General features: G+C 48.1%; 1 protein-coding gene across 1 annotated transcript in view; it reads right to left on the bottom strand.

Annotated features, from left to right (window-relative positions):
* Positions 1 to 24,521, bottom strand: part of ccdc33 (coiled-coil domain containing 33) — a 282,778-nt gene that overhangs the window by 107,880 nt on the left and 150,377 nt on the right. The window contains exons 10-13 of the mRNA XM_070863959.1: positions 15,238 to 15,367; positions 7,138 to 7,271; positions 5,443 to 5,514; positions 4,728 to 4,892 (exon numbers count right to left, since the gene is read on the bottom strand). Of these exons, the coding sequence (XP_070720060.1) occupies positions 4,728 to 4,892; positions 5,443 to 5,514; positions 7,138 to 7,271; positions 15,238 to 15,367 (501 nt within the window). The remainder of the gene's footprint in view (positions 1 to 4,727; positions 4,893 to 5,442; positions 5,515 to 7,137; positions 7,272 to 15,237; positions 15,368 to 24,521) is intronic.

Genomic DNA, 24,521 nt, shown 5'->3' with positions numbered 1-24,521 from the left:
TTTTTCAGATGAGATTTTAAACCGAGGCCACGTCTGCTCTCTCAGGTGGACGTAAAAGATACCATTACACTATTTCAAAGCAGAGCAGCAGAGTTACCCCTGATGTTCCTGCAACCAATATTTATCCCTCAATCAACATCACTAAAACAGGTGATCTGGTCATTATCACATCGCTGTTTGTGGGAGCTTGCTGTGCGTAAATTGGCTGCTGCATTTGACACATTACAACAGTGACTGCACTTCCAAAAGTACTTAATTGGCTGAAAGGTGCTTTGAGACGTGCGGTGGTCATGAAAGGCGCTATATAAATGCAAGTCTTTCTTTTACATAAAACCACTCACTGCAGTACAAATATGTAATACCCCTGAAGATGTTCCTATGAAGTGATAAGGTGCGATATAAACATAAGCCTATTATTGTCTTATTGGATATCTTATAAACTGATATTCCCCGAGCTTTCTCTCTGAAGGAGAAGTCACAAGGATCAGTACTGGTGATATGCGTGTTGCCCTGATGTTACGCGGAACCGGCCAGGGACAGCTGTGTTGATTAGGTTGGGATTTAATAAAGCCATTGGAAACAGTGGCCATCGCACATATTAAATTACACACATGAGCCCGACCATAAAAGATACAAATTACTGTCCCATAAAACGGTACTACAACAATCATCTTAAAATAAATACCTCGGTAGTTTAGTGCATGGATGAAACTGTTAATTTAGTTTGGCAAGCAGCTGTAATAAAACGAATTAATTCTGCACTAAGTTGTACCCTTGTGAATAATGTATCACACGCACAGTCTCTCGATTTGACCCACGGGCAATTACTCATAAGTACCACCAATGTGGACTCCTCAGCAACCAAACCCCTAGGCACCCACAGAATATCAATAAAATCTCCATATCATTATGCTTTATTCCGACTCATATTGATGCATAGTATTTTACCACAACGACACACTAAAATGAAATGAAGTTTAACAAAAGAATGGGATTCCTTATTAGCAACTGAAATGACTCCAGGGGATAACACCTTGCAAACATGGAGCATGTCCATCGGAAACTCTTTCCTCCGTTACCTTATCAGTGCATTTATTTTACGCCTCAAATTTAAAATTCTCATCCCTCCATAGCATCACCTCGACCCTATCTCTGCAATGTCCTCCAGCCCCCCCAAGATCTTTGCACTCCTCCAATTCTGGCCTCTTACGCATCGCCAATTTTAATCGCTTCACCATCGGTGGCCGTGCCTTCAGCCGCCAGGGCCCTAAGCTCTGGAATTCCCTCCCTAAACTTCTCCGCCTCTCCTCCTTCAAGACTCTCCTTAAAACCTACCTCTTTGACCAAGCTTTTAGTCACTGTAATGTATTTGCTTCATGGGTTCTTTGCTTAAGAATTCATAGTTATTAAGATCTAGCTGGTTTAACAATCACATACACATTACCAGTTCATCCACCAGTCTCACAACCGCCTGCCTCATCGTGGATCCCCCGAACCCAGCTGGCTGGGGTTTTATTGAGTCTTGTGAGCATCACATGACTGGTTAAGCCACTCCCAACTCAACAGCTCTACAAACCTGTCATCCTCATCATAGGCAGTCCCTCGGAATCGAGGAAGACTTACTTCCACCCTAAAAATGAGCCCTTAGGTGACTGAACAGTCCAATACGAGAACCATAGTCCATCACAGGTGGGACAGATAGTCGTTGAGGGAAAGGGAGGGTGGGACTGGTTTGCCGCACGCTCCTTCACCCTGCCTGCGCTTGATTTCTGCATGCTCTCGGCGATGAGACTCGAGGTGCTCAGCGCCCTCCTGGATGCACTTCCTCCACCTAGGGCGGTCTTGGGCCGGGGATTCCCAGGTGTCGGTGGGGATGTTGCACTTTATCAGGGAGGCTTTGAGGGTGTCCCTGTAACGTTTCCTCTGCCCACCTTTGGCTCGTTTGCCGTGAAGGAGTTCCGAGTAGAGCACTTGCTTTGGGAGTCTCGTGTCTGGCATGCGAACAATGTGGCCTGCCCAGCGGAGCTGATCGAGTGTGGTCAGTGCTTCGATGCTGGGGACATTGGCCTGGTCAAGGACGCTAGCGCTGGTGCGTCTGTCCTCCCAGGGGATTTGCAGGATCTTGCGGAGACATCGTTGGTGGCATTTCTCCAGCGACTTGAGGTGTCTAATGTACATGGTCCACGTCTCTGAGCCATACTCACAGATGCATACATCCCCTACTATCTCCTTATGTGGCTCAGTGTCAAATTTTGTTTGATAACGCTCCTGTGAAGCGCCTTGGGATGCTTTACTACATTAAAGGCGCTACATAAATGCACATTGTTGTCATATATTTTAGCCCCATCTCAAAGAGGAAGGAATCCAAGATGTGCATTTCAGTTCTTCTCTCCCACGGTGTAATTTCAGGACTTACGTTGTCCATTGTCCCAAATATTCAACAAAAGCACATCAATAATTTGTTCCCCTTACGCTGGAAGCAACCCTCATTTACCATCACAAAGTTATGGTAGCACCCTCGCCTCGGAGTCAGCAGGTTGTGGGTTCAAGCCCCGCTCCTGGGACTTAAGCACATAAATCCAGGCTGACACTCCCAGTGCAGTGCTGAGGGAGCACCGCACTGTCGGAGGTGCCGTCTTTCGGATGAGACGGTTAACCTGAGGCCCCGTCTGCCCTCTCTCAGGTGGAGGTAAAAGATCCCGCGGCATCCTGCCCAATCTCTCAACCAACGTTCCTAAACAACAACAACAACTTGCATTTAGATAGCGACTGCCACTTAGCCCGAGGCGCTTCACAAGAGCGTCATCAATAAAACAACAACGGGACCGAGCCACAGAAGGAGATATCAGGACAGGTGAGCCAAAGCTTGGTCAAACAGGTAATGACTTAAGCAAACGTTTAAGGAACGTCTTAAAGGAAAAGATTGAGGTGGAGAGACGGGGAGGCGTGGGAGGGAATTCCAGAGGTTAGGAGCTAGACAGCTGTAGGCACGGCCGCTGACAGTGGAGTGATGGAATTCGGGGATGCTCAAGAGGCCAAAACTCGAAGAGTAGAATCAGATGATCTGGTCATGATCACATTGTGCCACACGGCTACATTCCCTACATTACAACATGACTAGACTTCAAGGCCCCAATATTGGTGGCCTTACTGCCCACTGCCGCCTCCACTCTCCCCTCTGTGCCAGTTTCCACTCGGGCTGGAGTGGGCGGGAGGGGAGCACTGCCGGGAACCGTCTGCTGCCAGCCTCTGGCGTGCAAGGGGCGCAAATGACCCCCCCCCCCCCCCCCGCCCTCCGAGATGCCAGATTGGTGCGGGCGGGAGTTGACGGGAGTGTCGGCGGCAGCAGAGGGAACGATCGGTGCAAGGAGGCTGGTCTAACCACGACGTTGGGTATGAAGGCCTGTAAATGAAAGGTTAGCAAACATCTTTAACCATTTTCAGCGTCTTACCTAGGTGGGGTCCCCGGACGGTGTCCCAGTGAGTTTTTTGGGGGGAGGGAAATTATTTTTATTTTCAGTTCCTCCACCCTCCCTGGGCCCGACTCCCCCCTCGGCGGCACTTGGGCGGCAAGGGCCTTTGCCGCCGAGATTGATCGCTCCCGCCCGCTGCCGCCGAGATTGACGGCGTAAGCCGTTATTTTGCCAGCGGGCGGTACTGCCCGGCAAAGTACCACCAGGTCTCTCGCCGCCAATTGCCGGCACTTGGGCGGGCCTTGGCTTCGACCGAGTTCGGGCCCCAAAAGTTCTTCGTTGGCTGAAAAGCACTTTGGGACATCTTGAGGTCATGAAAGGCGCTATAGAAACTCAAGCCTTCCTTGCAGTAATCATACTTCCTGCAGATATTTCCTACAATGGCTGGTCTGGGTGAGGAAACACCAGCTATCACTTTCCTGCTCGGCCTGACAAATGTCCCTCTGTTTTTACTGAGTTTTTAGATTTATTAAATTATGTGTGAGTGATTGTTTCATGCCACAAGTGTTTGAGAAATGCAGTTTCATTGCTTGTGCCAGTTACTCTGACATAATTATCTTACTATAGTTTCATTTGCCAGTAGCTGTGGGACTATCATTGGATCAGCAAATCATTTTATGGCAAGACAATCCTTGGCTGGGACATTCATCTTTGTTCACTGAAGGGTGATTACTAAGATCGGAAGCATGCACACAGAAGGTTCAAATGTGGCCGCAGAAGCTATTTATTTTATCTACGTGAATATGTTCCAATTATTTTTTTTCCTCGTTGGGACTTTTGTAAATGGATAGTTTAAGAACGAAAGAGATATTAGATTTATATAGCACATTTCACCACCACCAGACGTCCCAAAGTGCCTCACAGCCAATGAAGTACTTTTGGAGTGTAGTCACTGTTGTATTGTGGGAAACGCGGCAGTCAATTTGCGCACAGCAAGCTCCCACAAACAGCAATGTGACAACGAGCAGATCATCTGTTTTTTGTTATGTTGATTGAGGGATAAATATTGGCCCCAGGACACCGGGGATAACTCCCCTGGCTCCTCTTCGAAATAGAGCCGTGGGATCTTTTACATCCACCTGAGAGGGCAGTCCAGGAGTGGGACTTGAACCCACAACCCCCTGACACAGCTAAGGGCTATGTTGGAGGTGCCGTCTTTCGGATGAGACATTAAACCGAGGCAAAGTCTGCTCTCTCGGGTCTAGGGAAAAGATCCCAGGGCACGGGTTGGAGGGACCAGCTTAAGGCCGGTACCTGTTTACACCAGATGCCAGTCATACTGTCGCCAACGCTTTCACTAATCAGTGTCCACAAATGGATAGTTCTTGGGGTTCTTGTGAAGTTCTCTTTGAATATTTCCTTCCCCTCGTAATTATTCTCGAATTGAACCCTATTCTGGTTGACACACTTGAAATCTTGCTGCACAAGTTAAAAAGCTTCATAGTCTTAACTGAGATATTGGATGAAGGCCCAAGGTCCGGCATGCAAGATAGCACCAAGGTTGAAGACACCAGGACAGAAGGCAGTGAGATAAATTAAGGACACCAAAGTCTGAGGCATGTAGGAGGAAGGAAAGACAAAGGGAGATAAAGAGTTCCACAGTCTCGAGGTCATGAGAAGGAATAAATGAGAGTAGGAGACAGTGGGCGAGCCTTCAAGGACACTCCCATTTATATGACACCATTAAGCCAGTAAAACATCCCAAGGCGTTTCACAGGAGCCTTATCAGATATGATTTGACACCGAGCCCTACAAGGAGATATTAGGACAGGGAATTTGGTCAAAGAGGTAGGCTTCAAGGAGTGTCTGAGATGAGGAGGGAGAGGCGGAGGTTTAGGGAGGGAATTCCAGAGCTTGGGGCCTCGGCAGTTGAAGGCACGGCCGCCGATGGTGGAGTGAAGGAAATTGGGGGTGAAAACAAACTTAGCCCTCTGTTGCTGCGACCAAACTTGTTCTCATTCAAACTCACCTCGGAGCGAATAAGACGGAGAACGAGGCCCACGGTGGGATTGGTGTTCGATGTTGTCCTCAAGCTGTTGCCCTGTGGAGAGACAGAAAATTTACAATGAGGCTTGTTGGTCGCTGCACTGTTCAGCAGTGGATGACGGCCCAGCGAAAGCATCGGGTTCAGCACTGATTAACTGCTTTGAAAAGGAACCGGACAAATATCTGGTTAGAAATGGGGGTTGAAGATTGTTAGGGGGGAATTCCACAATCCTGCCCTTGTGGTGGCGATCTGTGATCACAGGGAGCATAGGCCGGAGGACAGCGATGGCAATGCTGTCACTTTGTCACTGATCGATAACTCAGTAAGCTCAGCCCCCTGCTGTGCCTGCAGAATGACTCAGGGTCGCAATGGGCAAAAAAAAACTTGCATTTAACAACAGCCTTATCGTCGAAACACTTGAAAGAATTTCTTTGAAGTATAGTGGCTATTATGTAGCAATGGGCCACAAACAGTTTGCGAGGCAAATGATCAGTTCATCCGTGTTGGTGGTGTTGGTTGAGGACAGAATGTTGGCCAGGACACCCTGTGGAAATGTCAACAGTGGAAAACATGTGTTAGGAGTGAATGGGGAGGGTAGGGAGGTGGTTTCTGGTGAAAACATAACAGTATAGGCAAAGGGGACATCGAAAAGAAAGTCTTGCATTTATATAGCACCTTTCATGACCACCGGACATCCCAAAGCACTTCACAGCCAATGAAGTACTTTTGAAGTGTAGACACTATTGTAATGTAGGAAACGCAGCAGCCAATTTGCACACAGCAAGCAGCAATGTGATAATGACCAGATCATCTGGGTTTTTTTTGATTGAGGGATAAATATTGGCCAGGACACCAGAGATAACAACCCTGCTCTTAGTGACATGGGATCTTTTACATCCACCTGAGAGAGCAGACGGGGCCTCAGTTTAATATCTCATCCGAAAGACAGCCCCTCCGACAGTGCGGCGCTCCCTCAGCACTGCACTGGGAGCGTCAGCCGAGATTTTTGTGCTCAAGTCCCTGGAGTGGGACTTGAACCCACAACCTTCTGATTCAGAGGCGAGGATGCTGCCCACTGAGCCACGGCTGACACAAACTGTCCACTACAAGTCTTATGGAGAGGCCCACTCTTATCTCAAGTTTATACAAGGAGTAATGGTCTGGAAAGCTATTTAGCCAGGGTAGTTCAGGCAGGCAAGGTGTCTGTTCTAAAACCCTCCTCTCGTAAACCAAACTATGCACTCCATCTGAACTTGTTCATCGAAAAGAGGGTCGGTTTGTGCGTTATTGGTTAGTTTTTAAATGTCACTTTCCTCCCCATCCAACCGCCCTTAAATCCAATTCTCAAAACTCTCCAGCCCTCCCTCCCACCCTCCTGAGGTTGCTAGGAGGCAGACCTCCACCCCAGGTGCTCTGGCCCCTCGCCCAAGGAGCCAGCCCTCATGGCCGGGAACAGCCAGCGGGCGTCCGCGGGTTATTTGACTGTGGGGGTCAGCACAGCGGTGGTTATTCTCCCCTCGCCCGGCACCTTACGATGGGAGCTGGGTGGAAGGCGGGGGGGGGGTCTCGGGATCAGAAGTGACACCCCCCCACCCCACCCCCTCTTCTGTTCCTCACACCACACCGAGGGGCCCGTTTCCAACCATAGAGGCGCCCGACACAGGACAGAAAGCTCACCTGCACGGGCAGGCCGTCGAGCCGCAATCCATGGCCTCCGCTCTCCGCCATCAACTTGTGGTAGACGTTCTGGTCCAGGGGCACCATCGAGAACCCCAGCGGGCTGCGGATGTACCAGCTGACGGAGTTCATCACTGTCGGTGACAATGGTAGAGTAAAACCCATTCATCACACTTCCATCGGTCAAAGTACAGGGGTCATCACCATAGCAACAAGAGCAGGCCATTCAACAACAACGCGCATTTTATAAGAAAAAAAGACTTGCATTTATATAGCGCCTTTCACGACCACCGGACGTCTCAAAGCGCTTTACAGCCAATGAAGTACATTTTTCTTCAGTGTAGCCACTGTTGTAACGCGGCAGCCAAACTGCGCACAGCAAGCTCCCACAAACAGCAATGTGATAATAACCAGATAAGTTTTTTTTTTGTTATGTTGATTGATGGATAAATATTGGCCCCAGGACACCGGGGAGAACTCCCCTGCTCTCCTTCGAAATAGTGCCGTGGGATCTTTTACATCCACCTGAGAGGTCAGACAGGGCCTCAGTCGTGAAGTGTCCTAAGGTGCTTCATAGGTGCGTTATCAGATAGAATTTGCCACCAAGCCACATAGGGAGATATTAGAACAGGGCTTGGTCAAGGAGGTAGATTTTAAACATAGAAACATAGAAAATAGGTGCAGGGGTAGGCCATTTGGCTCTTCGAGCCTGCACCATCATTCAATATGATCATGGCTGATCATGCATTTCAGTTCCCCACTCCCGCCTTCTCTCCATACCCCTTGATCCCTTTAGCCGTAAGGGCCACATCTAACTCCCTTTTGAATATATCTAATGAACTGGCCTCAACAACTTTCTGTGGTAAAGAATTCCACAGGTTCACAACTCTCTGAGTGAAGAAGTTTTTCCTCATCTCAGTCCTAAATGGCTTACGCCTTATCCTTAGACTGTGACCCCTGGTTCTGGACTTTCCCAACATCGGGAACATTTTTCCTGTATCTAACCTGTCCAATCCCGTCAGAATTTTATATGTTTCTATGAGATCCCCTCTCATTCTTCTAAATTCCAGTGAATATAAGCCTAGTCGATTCAGTCTGGTAAACCTTCGCTGCACTCCCTCAATAGCAAGAATGTCCTTCCTCAGATTAGGAGACCAAAACTGAACACAATATTCAAGGTGTGGCCTCACCAAGGCCCTGTACAACTGCAGTAAGACCTCCCTGCTCCTATACTCAATTCCTCTCGCTATGAAGGCCAACATACCATTTGCCTTCTTCACCGCCTGCTGTACCTGCATGCCAACTATCAATGACTGATGTACCATGACACCCAGGTCTCGTTGACCTCCCCTTTTCCTAATCTGTCATCATTCAGATAATATTCTGCCTTCCTGATTTTGCCACCAAAGTGCATAACCTCACATTTATCTACATTATACTGCATCTGCCATGCATTTGTCCACTGACCTAACCTGCAGTCTCTTAGTATCCTCCTCACAGCTCACACTGCCACCCAGCTTAGTGTCATCTGCAAACTTGGAGATATTACATTCAATTCCTTCGTCTAAATCATTAATGTATATTGTAAATAGCTGGTGTCCCAGCACTGAACCTTGTGGTACCCCACTAGTTACTCGTTAAGGAGCATCTTTAAGGAGGAGAGAGAGGTAGAAAGGTAGAGAGGCGGAGAGGTTTAGGGAGGGAGTTCCAGAGCTTGGGGCCCAGGCAGCTGAAGGTACGGCCACCAATGGTGCCCATCGAGCCTGTTCTGCCACTCAATTGGACCATGGCTGATCTGTACTGTATCTCCGTTGGTTAAATGGTGTAATGGTGAGCACTCTGGACTTTGAATCCAGCGATCCAAGTTCAAACCCAATGTTGGGGAAGTCCAGAACCAGGGGTCACAGTCTAAGGATAAGGGGTAAGCCATTTAGGACCGAGATGAGGAGAAACTTCTTCACCCAGAGAGTGGTGAACCTGTGGAATTCTCTACCACAGAAAGTTGTTGAGGCCAATTCACTAAATATATTCAAAAAGGAGTTAGATGAAGTCCTTACTACTAGGGGCATCAAGGGGTATGGCGAGAAAGCAGGAATGGGGTACTGAAGTTGCATGTTCAGCCATGAACTCATTGAATGGCGGTGCAGGCTAGAAGGGCCGAATGGCCTACTCCTGCACCTATTTTCTATGTTTCTATAACTTGGTTCCATATCCCTCAATACTCTGGCCGAACAAAAATCAATCAGTCTCAGGTTTGACATCAGTCTCAGGTTTGACATTTTCAATTGACCTCAACAGTTTTTTAGCGATGGCGGAGGAGAAGAGAGTTCCAGATTCCCGCTACCCTTTGTGTGAAGAAGTGCTTCCTGACATCACCCCTAAACGGTCTGGCTCTACTATTAATGTTATGTGACAGGGACTGTGGTTCTCGTATTGGACTGTTCAGCCAACCTAAGGACTCATTTTAAGAGTGGAAGCAAGCCTTCCTCGATTCTGAGGGACTTCCTATGATGATGATGAGGTTTCCTTGTTCTGACTTCCCCTGCCCCCCCTCCCCCCAACAGAGGGAATCAGTGTATTGCTTCCATGGACACATGGTGAAATGTATTTGCTTCATGGGTTCTTTGCTTAAGAATTCATAGCAACACATTGCTATTAAGAACAAGTTGGTTTATTAGCAAAGATTTAACAATCACACCACACACGGGAGGTCAGGGGTCGAAGGGTGAGTCGATAGTGCTTCCATTTTGTAAGAGTGACAGTCTAACTCCAGAACAAGGTTGAGGCAGTGATCTCACTTTCCAGCGTACACTGGAGGGGACAATTTGACGCTGCATTGCGTAAGGTCCCTGTGCTGTGTCGACCCAAAGGGCAGCTGAACTTTTTGTAGAACTTAAGCAAAATCTCCGTTAATGGCCGAGCGTGTGGTTACACTCTCGATCGGAGCTCGGTGCTGAGTACAACTCCTCACACACAGGACCCCATCCCGAGGGGAGAGGAACATCAGAACAGAAGAAGGCCACTCAAGGGAATAATGGAGGCATCTGAAAAAGGAACGGCAGTAATCATGGGGGATTGTAACCTACATATCGATTGGTCAAATCAAATCGCACAGGGTAGCCTTGACGAGGAATTCATAAAATGCATACGGGATTGTTTCTTAGAACAGTATGTAACAGAACCTACAAGGGAGCAAGCTATTTTAGATCTGGTCCTGTGTAATGAGACAGGAATAATAAACGCTCTCCTAGTAAAAGATCCTCTCGGAATGAGTGATCACAGTATGGTTGAATTTGTAATACAGATTGAGGGTGAGGAAGTTGTGTCTCAAACGAGCGTACTATGCTTAAACAAAGGGGACTACAGTGAGATGAGGGCAGAGTTGGCTAAAGTAGACTGGAAACACAGACTAAACGGTGGCACAATTGAGGAACAGTGGAGGACTTTTAAGGAGTTCTTTCATGGTGCTCAACAAAAATATATTCCAGTGAAAAAGTAAGGCGGTAAGAGAAGGGATAACCAGCTGTGGATAACCAAGGAAATAAAGGAGAGTATCAAATTAAAAACCAATGCGTATAAGATGGCCAAGGTTAGTGGGAAACTAGAAGATTGGGAAAATTTTAAACGACAGCAAAGAATGACTAAGAAAGCAATAAAGAAAGGAAAGATAGATTACGAAATTAAACTTGCGCTAAACATAAAAACAGATAGTAAAAGCTTTTACCGATATATAAAACGGAAAAGAGTGACTAAAGTAAATGTTGGTCCCTTAGAAGATGAGAAGGGGGATTTAATAATGGGAAATGTGGAAATGGCTGAGACCTTAAACAATTATTTTGCTTCGGTCTTCACAGTGGAAGACACAAAAACCATGCCAAAAATTGCTGGTCACGGGAATGTGGGAGGACCTTGAGACAATCACTATCACTAGGGGGGAAGTGCTGGACAGGCTAATGGGACTCAAGGCAGACAAGTCCCCTGGTCCTGATGAAATGCATCCCAGGATATTAAAAGAGATGGCGGAAGTTATAGCAGATGCATTCGTTATAATCTACCAAAATTCTCTGGACTCTGGGAGTTACCAGCGGATTGGAAAGCAGCTAATGTAACGCCTCTGTTTAAAAAAGGGGGCAGACAAAAGGCAGGTAACTATAGGCCGGTTAGTTTAACATCTGTAGTGGGGAAAATGCTTGAAGCTATCAATAAGGAAGAAATAGTGGGACATCCAAATAGGAATACTGCAATCAAGCAGGAGCAACATGGATTCATGAAGGGGAAATTATGTTTAACTAATCTACTGGAATTCTTTGAGGATATAATGAGCATGGTGGATAGAGGTGTAACGATGGATGTGGTGTATTTAGATTTCCAAAAGGCATTCGATAAGGTGCCACACAAAAGGTTACTGCAGAAGATAAAGGTACGCGGAGTCAGTGGAAATGTATTAGCATGGATAGAGAATTGGCTGGCTAACAGAAAGCAGAGAGTTGGGATAAATGGGTCCTTTTCCGGTTGGAAATCGGTGGTTAGTGGTGTGCCACAGGGATCGGTGCTGGGACCACAACTGTTTACAATATACATAGATGACCTGGAAGAGAGGACAGAGTGTAGTGTAACAAAATTTGCAGATGACACAAAGATTAGTGGAAAAGCGGGTTGTGTAGAGGACACAGAGAGGCTGCAAAGAGATTTAGATAGGTTAAGCGAATGGGCTAAGGTTTGGCAGATGGAATACAATGTCGGAAAATATGAGATCATCCACCTTGGAAAAAAAACAGTAAAAGGGAATATTATTTGAATGGGGAGAAATTACAACATGCTGCGGTGCAGAGGGACCTGGGGGTCCTTGTGCATGAATCCCAAAAAGTTAGTTTGCAGGTGCAGCAGGTAATCAGGAAGGCGAATGGAATGTTGGCCTTCATTGCGAGAGGGATGGAGTACAAAAGCAGGGAGGTCCTGCTGCAACTGTACAGGGTATTGGTGAGGCCACACCTGGAGTACTGCGTGCAGTTTTGGTCATCTTACTTCAGGAAGGGTATACTAGCCTTGGAGGGGGTACAGAGACGTTTCACTAGGCTGATTCCAGAAATGAGGGGGTTACCTTATGAAGATAGATTGAGTAGACTGGGTCTTTACTCGTTGGAGTTCAGAAGGATGAGGGGTGATCTTATAGAAACATTTAAAATAATGAAAGGGATAGAAAAGACAGAGGCAGAGAGGTTGTTTCCACTGGTCGGGGAGACTAGAACTAGGGGGCACAGCCTCAAAATACGGGGGAGCCAATTTAAAACCGAGTTGAGAAGGAATTTCTTCTCCCAGAGGGTTGTGAATCTGTGGAATTCTCTGCCCAAGGAAGCAGTTGAGGCTAGCTCATTGAATGTATTCAAATCACAGATGGATAGATTTTTAACCAATAAGGAAATTAAGGGTTATGGGGAGCGGGCGGGTAAGTGGAGCTGAGTCCAAGGCCAGATCAGCCATGATCTTGTTGAATGGCGGAGCAGGCTCGAGGGGCTAGATGGCCTACTCCTGTTCCTAATTCTTATGTTCTTATGTTCTTATGAGCCTGCTCCGCCATTCCATGAGATCGCGGCTGATCTGTGACCTAACCCCATGCACCCGCCTTTGGCCCATATCCCTTAATCCCTTTGGTTAACAGAAAGCTATCAATCTCCAATTTAAAATTAATAATTGCTCTAGCATCAGTTGCCGTTTGTGGAAGAGAGTTCCAAACTTCTATCGCATTTGTGTGTCGAAGTGTTTCTGAACCTCACTGCGAAAAGGCCTGGCTCTAATTAAGAACATAAGAACATAAGAAATAGGCCCCTCGAGCCTGCTCCGCCATTAAATAAGATCATGGCCGATTTGATCTTGGCCTCAGCTCCACTTCCCTGCCCGCTCCCCATAAGCCTTCACTCCCTTATCACTTAATTATTAGGTTATGCCCCCTCGTCCTAGAATCCCCAACCAGCAGAAATAGTTTTTCTCTCTATGTACCCTTGCTGTTCCCCTGAATATCCTGAAAACTTCCATCAGATCGCCCCTTAACCGTCTAAATTCCAGGGAATACAACCCTAGTTTGTGTCGGCGCTCCTCGTAACTTAACCCTTTTGAGTCCGGGTATCATTCTGGTAAACCCACGCTGCACTCCCTCCAAGTGGCATTTTGCGGCTAACAGCAGAACCAGGGGCCTAGTCAGCTGTGAACTGTACTCTGCAGCTAATGGCCCTAGACTGACCGAACCACATGACCACTAAAATAGCGCAGAGACAACTTTGAAATGAGCAAGTTCAGCGGGCCCTGAGGCCGTCATTGAGCAGAAAATCCACTTATATAATTGCCCAACTAATCGGCAAATTCTAAAAGTACAATTGAGAAGTTATCGGTTACAAGCAGTCGGCTGACCCGAGCGATGGTTTTTCCCTTTCACCCCCGCCCCCACCCCGCCCCCCCCCATTCCCCCGCCCCATCCCCCCCCCACCCCCCTCCTCCTGTTTCTCACACACACACACAGACAGGATTACTCTCTCTGCGATTCTAACTTCATTACCTGGGGAATGAAAGTGGTTCTGTCTCTGGGCTGATGGCTTCTACCTAAGAGTTTCTGTGGAGTTACTGACTCACTGGGAGAAGCAGGGCCTCACTAGCCTCCTCAAACCCGCAAGGGGTACCACACAAGGGCAGCTTTCGGCATTCTGGGAGTCTGGGGTTGGTGAGGCAGCTCTTGGTGCGTCCACTCCTAAAATAAACCCTGCTCCCACACCTCCCGCTGAGAGACATACACAGTTGTGAGCCTCGAGCGTCTGCCCTTGGGATAAGGGGTTACAGATTTGCTCTATTTTACTGCAATCATTTCGCTGTTTAAAATAAACAGGTCGGCAAAATAGCACAGCCGGGAGTTTATGTGGAAGTGTTATTGGCTGCCCGAACAAAAAAGGGGAAATACAAGTATTTGTGTGAGAGTCCCCTCTGCCACATGGTGACATGGCGGTGATGTCATGCTCCGGTGACGTCACGGTGATGTCATGCTCCGGTGACGTCACGGTGATGTCATGCTCCGGTGACGTCATGGTGATGTAATGACCTGGTTATGCCATGCTCTGATGGCATAATGATGACATCACGCTCCAGTAATGTCACAATGACGCAATGTTCCAGTGATGTCATGCCACAGTGACATCACAGTGATGTAATGCTCCAGTGATGTTATGCCCCAGTGACGTCACCGTGACATCACAGTGACATATTGCTCCAGTGATGCCATGCCCCAGTGATGTCACAGTGACATAATGCTCCAGTGATGTCATGCCCCAGTGATGTCACAGTGACATAATGCCCCAGTGACATCACAGTGACATAATGCCCCGTGATGTCATGCTTCAGTGATGTCACAGTGACATAATGCTCCAGTGATGCCATGCCCCAGTGATGTCACCGTGACATAATGTCCCAGTGACGTCACAGTGACATAATGCCCCAGTGATGTCACAGTGACATAATGCTCCAGTGATGTCATGCCCCAGTGACGTCATGCTCCAATGAAGTCACACACAGGGAAAGTGAATTGTGGGCAGAGTTCCTCGATCATGATGTCCCTGGAACTTTCTCACACACCAAAAAAACCTTTCCATACAAAAAGTCTACCTGGCAACAGATATATCACAACACCACAAAGTTCCAGTGAAATCGTGATCCTGCCCATGAACCCCTCTCCCAGTTCAAGAGGTCATTGGGACCACTGACCAGATCATGACATCACAGTGATGTCAGTGGATCATGACATCACAATGATGTCACGATGCTGGCTCACCACGAGGGCTCGGTGACCCCGAGGCAGACACGGAGACAGGCGAGTCACTGGGACCGTGAGTCTGCAACGTGGCACAGGCCCAGCTTTTCACGGCGGCAGTACAGAGACAGGAGTGTGGCACGCGGAGGCTGCTCCGGCTTCACTCCCCCCGGGACCGCAACCTAAAGGCTCCTTCATTTCACGCTCACTGAGCATTAAGGGAACCAGCTGAGATTTAAGGTTACAAACCGCCTCTGTAAAGCGACAGCTTTCCCCTCCACACCTAGTGCCGGAGAAACACACACACGCACCAGTCGTGATGGGATAGTACTCGAGCACAAGGGCAGCTCCTGCGGTGAAGATGGTGGCACAGTCCCGTCCCTGGAACAGGAAGAACGAGTTCCAGACTGGTTGCTCCTGAGGGTAGCCTGCATGAGACACCTGTAAAAAAAAATAGACTGATCATCAAAAAAAGAGGAACTTGTATTTATATAGCACCACCTGTCTTCTCTCTCATTGGCTGTACAGCGCTTTGGGAAGTCCCGAGGTTGGGAAAGGTGCTATATAAATGCAAGTCTGTCTTTCTCTCTCTGGTCCGTTTGGCCCCAGTTTCGCGATCGGCAGGAGAGCAACACACTCTTCTATGTAAAAATGTTTTACTTTCGGCCCAAGACTTTTTCCGACGTTTATATACATCGCGACCACAGAGACAGGTTGAGCTCAGCAAGGGCTCAATTCCCAGTTTCCCTGGGGGGGTGAGGGGGGAATTAAAACCACGTTAATTAATGGGAAACATTGATGCGACATCTGCGCCTAACGGTCCCTTTGGGAAAGAAACATTAAAAATAAAAGGAATTATTTAATACTTGATTTTAAGCCGTGCTATTTAAACAGGGTACGTGGCAGAGGGGGATGGGAGAACGGTAGAATATTCAGTCCATCATCCTTATGAGGAGTTACATAAGAACATAAGAAATAGGAGCAGGAGTCGGCCATTCGGCCCCTCGAGCCTGCTCCGCCATTCAATAAGATCATGGCCGATCTGATCATGGACACAGCTCCACTTCCCCGCCCGCTTCGCATAGTTGGCTAGTGTTCGCTTGTCTCAGTTGCGACTTAACTCTGAGGGAGAAGATTTAAGATGCAAGTCTTGACACTCCAATGCTCTTGCAACCAATGCCATTAAAACACAATAGAAGAACTGACTATTGGTGTTTGCGGGAGCTTCCTATCCCCAAATGGCAAACAGCGGCTGCGTGTGCAAGCAATTCATTTTTTGTGAGGCGCTTTGAGAACATTATACAACCACGCTGCTTTCCTTTGAGAGTTGATCTGATTGAAACAAATGAAGTTCTTACAGGGCTTGACAGAGTAGATGCAGGGAGGATGTTTCCCCCGGGCTGGGGAGTCTAGAACCAGAGGTCACAGTCTCAGAATAAGGGGTCGGCCATTTAGGACTGAGATGAGGAGGAATTTCTTCACTCAGAGGGTGGTGAATCTTTGGAATTCTCTGCCCCAGAGGGCTGTGGAGGCTCAGTTACTGAGTATATTCAAGACAGAGATCGATACATTTTTGGATATTAAGGGAATCGAGGGATATGGGGATCGGGCGGGAAAATGGAGTTGAGGTCGAAGATCAGCCACGATCCTACTGAATGGCGGAGCAGGCTCGAGGGGCCGAATGGCCGACTCCTCCTCCTATTTCTTATGTTCTTATTTTTTTCGGCTATCGTGAATTCCGAGGTTTCTTGTGGGACGAAATGGCCGACCCGCTGTGTAACAACAACAACTTACATTTATATAGCGCATTTAACGTGGCCAAACGTCCCAAGGCGCTCAACAAGAATGACATCAATACAAACATTTTTGTGACATCGAGCCACAGAAGGAGATGTTAGGGCAGGTGACCAAAAGCTTGGTCAACCAGTTAGGTTTTGAGGAGCGTCTTAAAAGGAGGTAGAGAGGCGGAGAGGTTTAGGTAGGGAATCCCAGAGGTTGGGGCCCAGGCAACAGCTCTAATCAAATCACAAAGGTTCAAATCTGTTCGCTCTGCAGATCTAATAACCTGTCGGCATTGCACCTTCTAGGTAGGGGCGCCTCGCACTATTGATGGGGTGGTGGGGGGGGGGGGTGTGTGGAGGGAGACATCCTTTCTTTATGCTGGATATTTATGCTGAGGCCCGGGAGAAGTGTGGAGCCACTTCAGGGAGCGGGGAAAGCTGTTGCAGGAGGGTGACAACTTGGAGAAGGGCAACTGGATTGGACATCACCAAGATCCAGGTCGCTGACTGCAGTGCGGGCAGGTACAGCAGGGGCGGTGAGGTCGGGGCGAAGGAGCGGCAAGAGTTCGTAGCGGGATGTGATCGGGGCCCAGGAGAGGCGTGAGTTCGGGGCCCAGAAGAGGCGAGGGCCCAGGGGCAGCAAGGGCCCAGCCCACACTGCGATATGCGTGCGCACTAGGTCCGTGCAGCAGAGCTGGTCTCCAGTCGTCTTGGTTAATCCTTGCCACTGGACCAAGACCTAGCTCTGTCGAGCCCGTGTGGTGGCTGGTGTGCAACGGCCACCCCACGTTAAAAAAATCCACCCACAGGCATCTTCCACCCTTCAGGATGTAGTTCAGGATCTGGAATATTAGGTCCTTCATTGAAACACCTGTGAACTCATCGTTCTTTTGTGTGGAAGCAAGTCATCCTCACTTCGAGGGACTGCCTAAGATGCTGGATATTATCTGTGGTTGTCGGTCTCTGGTACCGATGGCCTCAGCCAGACCCTTTCTGCTCACTCGCTGCAGACACACAGGTCAGTATCTCGGGGGCAGGGGGCAAGTGGAGCAGTCAGCAGCAGCATATTCCCAGTGTCCACGAGGGGTCCCACAGGGCAAGGCTGGTGGCATTTTGATGAGATAAGGTCACACCAGTGACAGCCCTGACTCGCTCGTCGGGGAATTCATTGATTTTTCATCTCTTCGTTGTCTGTCGTTGATTGTTATTGAAAACAGAATCTCTAATTATTGCTGTAGGATCTCATTGAACATGTGAAGAGTCATTCCAGAGCTTTTAAAGGGGCAGCGTCTGTTTAAACAATAAACAATCAGGAACTCCCCTCATTCAACACATTTACACGACAGCCTAAAGCGCTTTACAGCCAATGAAGTACTTTTTGGAGTGTAGTCACCGCTGTAATGTGGGAAACACGGCAGCTAATTTGTACACAGCAAGCTCCCACAAACAGCAATGTGATAATGACCAGATCGTCTATTATTTTGTGATGTTGATTGAGGGATAAATATTGGCCCAGGACACCGGGGATAACTCCCCTGCTCTTCTTCGAAATAGTGGCCATGGGATCTTTTACATCCACCTGAGAGAGCAGACAGGGCTTCGGTTTAACATCTCATCTGAAAGACGGCACCTCCGACAGTGCGGCGCTCCCTCAGCACTGCACTGGGAGTGTCAGCCTGGACCTTTGTGCTCAAGTCCCTGGAGTGGGGCTTGAACCCACAACCTTCTGACTCGGAACAAGAAGATTTAAGCAGCTCTTGGGTAAGGGTCGCGGAGCTGCAACGTACGAGGAGAGGTGAAGGAGCGAGGATCTGGGCAGACAATCCACGGGGAACAGTACAAACCTCCGGTGCAAGTTAGGTTGAAGTTGGGGCTGACTGTCGGTTAGGATAGAGTTCCGTGAGAGACCAGTATCTCACCCAAGAGGCCTTTCTTCAGGTGTAAGCCTGGTTATATGGTGTGGTCAAGCTGAAGTCTCTGCATTCACTAAACAACCGCCCCACCTTCACTCCACCATCGGTGGCCGTGCCTTCAGCTGCCTGGGCCCTAAGCTCTGGAACTCCCTCCCTAAAACTCTCAGCCTCTCTCTCCTCCTTTAAGATGCTCCTTAAAACCTACCTCTTTGAAGAACCTTTTGGTCGCACGTCCCAAATGTGCCTCAGTGTTACTTTTTGTTTGATAACGCTCCCATGAAGCACCTTGGGACGTTAAAGGCAAGCTGTTGTTCTACTGCAGTAAGTATCGTCCCACTAACATGCACATTTCTTGAGGAAGTGCCCGAATTAATGGAAATCAGGTGAAGAGAAAATAAGGAGACTTAATTCGCTCTGTTACATCTACAAACTGTTTGGGCACGAGGGGAATTAAGGGATATGGGGATCGGGCGGGAAAGTGGAGTTGAGGTCGAAGATCAGCCATGATCTCATTGAATGGCGGAGCAGGCTCGAGGGGCCGAATGGCCGACTCCTGCTCCTATATTTTGTGCTCTTATAAAATAGTCCTGTCACATATTGGTACAGGCGCAAAACAGAGTTTTAAAGAATAAAAAAGCCAGTCTTTTCCTGCTGGATTTTGGGAAGGAGGAGGCAGGGTTGAACAAATAGCTGCCAATCTGCACTGAAACAATTGTTCTCTAATCCACCTCAGGACAGGGATTCCTCAAAAATTGTGGCCCAGTGGCCCAGGGCTCTGACTGTTCTTTATACAGCACCCAGGGCAGGATTCATTCACTCACTGCGCTGAGCCGCAGTGATAGAATTGTGCTTCCTCTCTCCAAAGTATCGTAACTGTCTCTTTGTTCGCCCACGAGTCTTAATCAGAGTCTCCTTAAATGTCTCTGTGGGGAGATCCTACAACATCCATCACTATATCTCCAATCACCATTGGCGACGCAGCCAGAGTGTTCCGGAGATGCGCAAGAGTTGCATATCCTCAAATTGCTTTTCAAAGGAAATCTGACAAATTCCGGAAGACGCTACCAGATATAAATGTAACATTACCCCAAAGACTCTGGGGAATCCCCGGCCCAAGACTGCTCAGAGTGGAGAAGGAGCATCCGGGAGACCGCCGAACATCTCGAGTCTCTTCACCGGGAGCCAAGCGCAAACAGCGGAAGGAGCGCGTCCAATTTCTTAACCGATAAGGGAATAAGGGGTTATGGGGAGCGGGCAGGGAAGTGGACCTGAGTCCATGATCGGATCAGCCATGATCGTGTTAAATGGCGGAGCAGGCTCGAGGGGCCATATGGCCTACTCCTGCTCCTATTTCTAATGTTCTTATGTAACGCAAGCACCCCATCCACCTGTCCCTCCAACCACCGTCTGCCCCACCTGAGATGGAGACTAGATCCCGCATTAGAAACATAGAAACATAGAAATTTACAGCACAGAAGGAGGCCATCATGTCCACACAGCACGGCCCTCGGTCAACAGCCCTGAAGGTTACATATAAACCCATGAACAATGACGGAAAGGCAAAGAGCACCCAGCCCAACCAGTCCGCCTCACACAACTGCAACACCCCTTATACTGAAATATTCTACACTCCACCCCATCCGGAGTCATGTGATCTCCTGGGAGAGGCAAAAACCAGATAAAAACCCAGGCCAATTTAGGGAGAAAAAAATCTGGGAAAATTCCTCTCCGACCCATCCAGGTGATCGACACTAGTCCAGGAGATCACCCTATTCTATTCCCTGCAGTACTTACCATTATATCTGCACCGTCCAACAAAAGGTCATCCAGTCTAATCTCAATTACCAGCTCTAGGTCGGAACCCTGCATTTACGGCACTTTAAGTGCACATCCAACCATCTCTTAAAAGTGGTGAGGGTTTCTGCATCCACCACTCTTCCAGGCAGCGAGTTCCAGATCCCCACAACACTCTGCGTAAGGAAGCCCCCCCCCCCCTCAAATCCCCTCTAAACCTTCCACCAACTACCTTAAAACTCTGCCCCCTCATAATTGATCCCTTCACCCATGGAAATAGGTCCTTTCTATCCACTATGTCCAGGCCCCTCAATATTTTGTACACCTCAATGAGGTCTCCTCTCAGCCTCCTCTGTTCCAATGAGAACAAACCCAGCCTATCCAATCTGTCCTCATAACTAAGATTCTCCATTCGAGGCAGCATTCTAGTAAATCTCCTCTGCACCCTCGCGAGTGCAATCACATCCTTCCTATAATACAGCGACCAGAACTGCACGCAGTACTCCAGCTGTGGCCTAACCAAAGTATTATACAATTTAAGCATAACCTCCCTGCTCTTATATTCTATGCCTCGGCCAGTGAAGGCAAGCATCCCGTATGCCTTCTTACCCACCTTATCCACCTGGTCTGCTACTTTCAGGGATCTGTGGACAAGCACTCCAAGGTCCCTTTGTTCATCTACACTATTAAGTGGCCTACCGCTTAATGTGTATGCCCTTTCCTTATTAGCCCTCCCAAAGTGCATCACCTCACACTTCTCTGAATTAAATTCCATTTGCCACTGCTCTGCCCACCTGACCAGTAGATTGATATCCTCCTGCAGTCTATGACTTTCCTCTTCATTATCAACCACACAGCCAATTTTAGTGTCGTCTGCAAACTTCTTAATCATATTCCCTATATTCAAATCTAAATCATTGATATATACCACAAAAAGCAAGGGACCCAGTACTGAGCCCTGCGGAACCCCACTAGATACAGCCTTCCAGTCACAAAAACATCCATCAATCATTACCCTTTGCTTCCTGCCTCTAAGCCAATTTTGGATCCAACTTGCCACTTTGCCCTGGATCCCATGGGCTTTAACCTTCATGACCAGTCTACCATGTGGGACCTTATCAAAAGCCTTGCTAAAGTCCATATATACTACATCGTACACACTACCATCATGGACCCTCTTGGTTACCGCCTCAAAAAATTCAGTCAGGTTAGTCAAACACGATCTTCCCTTAACAAATCCGTGCTGACTGTCCCTAATTAATCCTTGCCCTTTCCAAATGCAGATTTATCCTGTCTTTCAGGATTTTTTCCAATAATTTTCTCACCACTGAGGTTAGGCTGACAAGCCTGTAATTACTCGGCCTCTCCCTTTCTCCCTTCTTAAACAAGAGTACTACATTAGCAGTCCTCCAGTCCTCCGGGACCATGCCCAGATCCAAAGAGAACTGGAAAATGATGGTCAAGGCCATTGGTCTCATCAGCCACCTTAGAACCCATTTTAGTGTGAAGCAAGTCATCCTCGACTCCGGGGGACTGACTAAGAAGAAAATTTCCTCTTATCTCAGAAAATCACACCTGGATCACAGCCAGTTCTGGAAATGGGCCTCGATCCTATTTAAAGGGGACTGAGTTCCAGTACAATCCTCCAGGTAGTATTTGCTTCTCTGTTACGAGACAAGGCGGGTAAATAGAGTCATGATACAGATCAACCATTGGCGGAACAGGCTCGAGGGGCGGAATGGCCTCCTCCTGTTCCTATGTTGATGCTGGTTCAATTGTTAATTCTAAATCTGAGATTGATAGATTTTTGTTAGCCACAGGGATACGGGGCAAAGGAGGGTGTAATGTATTTGCTTCATGGATTCTTGACTTAAGAATAGCAACACATTGCTATTAAGAACGAGTTGATTTATTAACCAAAGGTTTAACAATCAAACTACACATTACTAGTTCATCCACCAGGCTCACAACTGCATACCTCATCGCGGATGACCTCGACCCAACTGGCTGGGGTTTTATTGAGTCTTGCGAACATCACGGGACTGGCTAAGCCACTCACAATGCAATAGCTCTACAACTATTTTTTTTTGAGCTCTACAAACCCGTGAGCATACTCACAGGTGCATACCTTACAGCGGGTATATGGAGTTGGGTCACAGATCAGCCATGACCTCATTGAATGGCGGAGCAGGCTCGAGGGGCTGAATGGCCTCCTCCTGTTTCTACGTTCCCTGTAAGAATGGATGATTGCATCCAGTAAATTCTGGGTGGTATTTCATTGTGCTGAAGACACGACTGCCTGATCCCGAACCTCAGAGAGGTTGTCTTTACAGCACCAATGGGAGACTTTGTCTAACTCCTTCGTCAGACATTCCGTGACCTGTTTGTGTGAGGTGCACAGCGTGCTTTAAACAAGAACGCAATGATGAGCTGCTTGAGTGCAGGCAAGGGATAAACGATAGTGCAAAAAGATTGATTTATTGAACAACATCAGCTCTCCTAAATAACAGGTTTACCACAATGGAGTTCCTGTACGAGACGTGCAAAGCTGAGATTAATGAGTGGAATATACATGAAATCTTTTTGGAAAACGAATTGCTTATCATCTGTCTTTCAGAGAAGGACAGACCAGTATCATGAAAAAGCACGAGTAAGGCAGAGAAAATCAATCTCCGCCGGAGATAATTACCGTTGGCTGGTGACCTCGCCAGCAAAGTGAGTATTTCGAAAGAGCACAAACACTGACTGGTCCTGGCACTAAAAACAAGATCCATTTCTAATAAAAAAGGCTTATCCATGTTGTTTTTTTAATGAATAATTTGTTGGTGGGAGTCCCTTGGCTTCTCCTGTCCCTTTTCATGGCTGCTTGCCTCTAATGTAGTAACTGGAAGTGATGGGTGAGCAGGGAATTACTGCTCCAACATCTCACTGGAACACAGCCAATAGGAGCCGGAGCCAGAGCAGGGGCAGTGGTAGTAATATGGGTTTCCTTGCCCCTCCACTACTCCCTCCATCCCTCTCTCTCTCCCTCATTCCTTTCCTCCATCCCTCCTTCCCTTCATCCCTCCTTCCCTCCCTCTCTCCTTCCCTCCATCACTCCCTCCCTCCCTCTCTTGCTCCTTCCCTCTCTCCCTCCCTTAATCCTTCCCTCTCTCCCTCCCTCCATTCTTCCCTCCCTTCCTCCCTCCATCCTTCCATCCTTCCCTCCTTCTCTCCCTCTCTCCATCCTTCCCTCTCTCACTCCCTCCCTCTCTCCTTCCCTCCCTCCATCTTTCCCTCTCTCCCTCCCTCTCTCTATCCTTCACTCTCTCCCTCTCTCTCTCCATCCTTCCCTCTCTCCCTCCCTCCCTCCACTCTTTCCCTCCTTCCCTCCATCCTTCCCTCATTCCCTCCCTCCATCCTTCCCTCCCTCCCTCCATCCTTCCCTCCCTCCATCCTTCCCTCATTCCCTCCCTCCATCCTTCCCTCCCTCCCTCCCTCCATCCTTCCCTCCCTCCCTCCATCCTCCCCTCACTCCCTCCCTCCCTCCATCCTCCCCTCACTCCCTCCCTCCCTCCATCCTCCCCTCTCTCCTTCCCTCCACACACTGAACAATCGGCCACTGTTCCCACAGTAAACCACCTCCTCTGGTGCCAAAGAGTGAGTAAGGCTCATCGGTCATCGCATGAGGTCAGGTTAGAGCTTTTACCTGCTGTGATTCAGATACAGCAGCAGTTGAAAGGGAAAAAAAAGACTTGCATTTATATAGCACCTTTCACGACCACCGAAAGCACTTTTTGAAGTGCAGTCACTGTTGTAATGTGGGAAACGTGGCAGCCAATTTGCGCACAGCAAGCTCCCACACACAGCAATGTGATAATGACAAGATAATCAGTTTTTTTGTGATGTTGATTTAGGGATAAATATTGGCCCAGGACACCGGGGATAACTCCCCTGCTCTTTTTCGAAATAGTGCCGTGGGATCTTTTACACCCACTCAAGGGGGCAGAGGACAATATACAAAGTGGAAAAGAAAAGTCGCCACAAATTACCCGCTCAGCAGCAATTTCTTCAGGTTACGACAAATTCAATGGAAATAAAAATCGGGAGAGATGTAAAACAGGTTGC

The sequence above is a fragment of the Pristiophorus japonicus genome, chromosome 21 (assembly GCF_044704955.1).
Source record: "Pristiophorus japonicus isolate sPriJap1 chromosome 21, sPriJap1.hap1, whole genome shotgun sequence".
In the NCBI taxonomy this organism is placed as follows: domain Eukaryota; kingdom Metazoa; phylum Chordata; class Chondrichthyes; family Pristiophoridae; genus Pristiophorus; species Pristiophorus japonicus.
The sequence above is the reverse complement of the archived record's forward strand: the minus strand, read 5'-3'. Positions and strand labels throughout refer to the sequence as shown.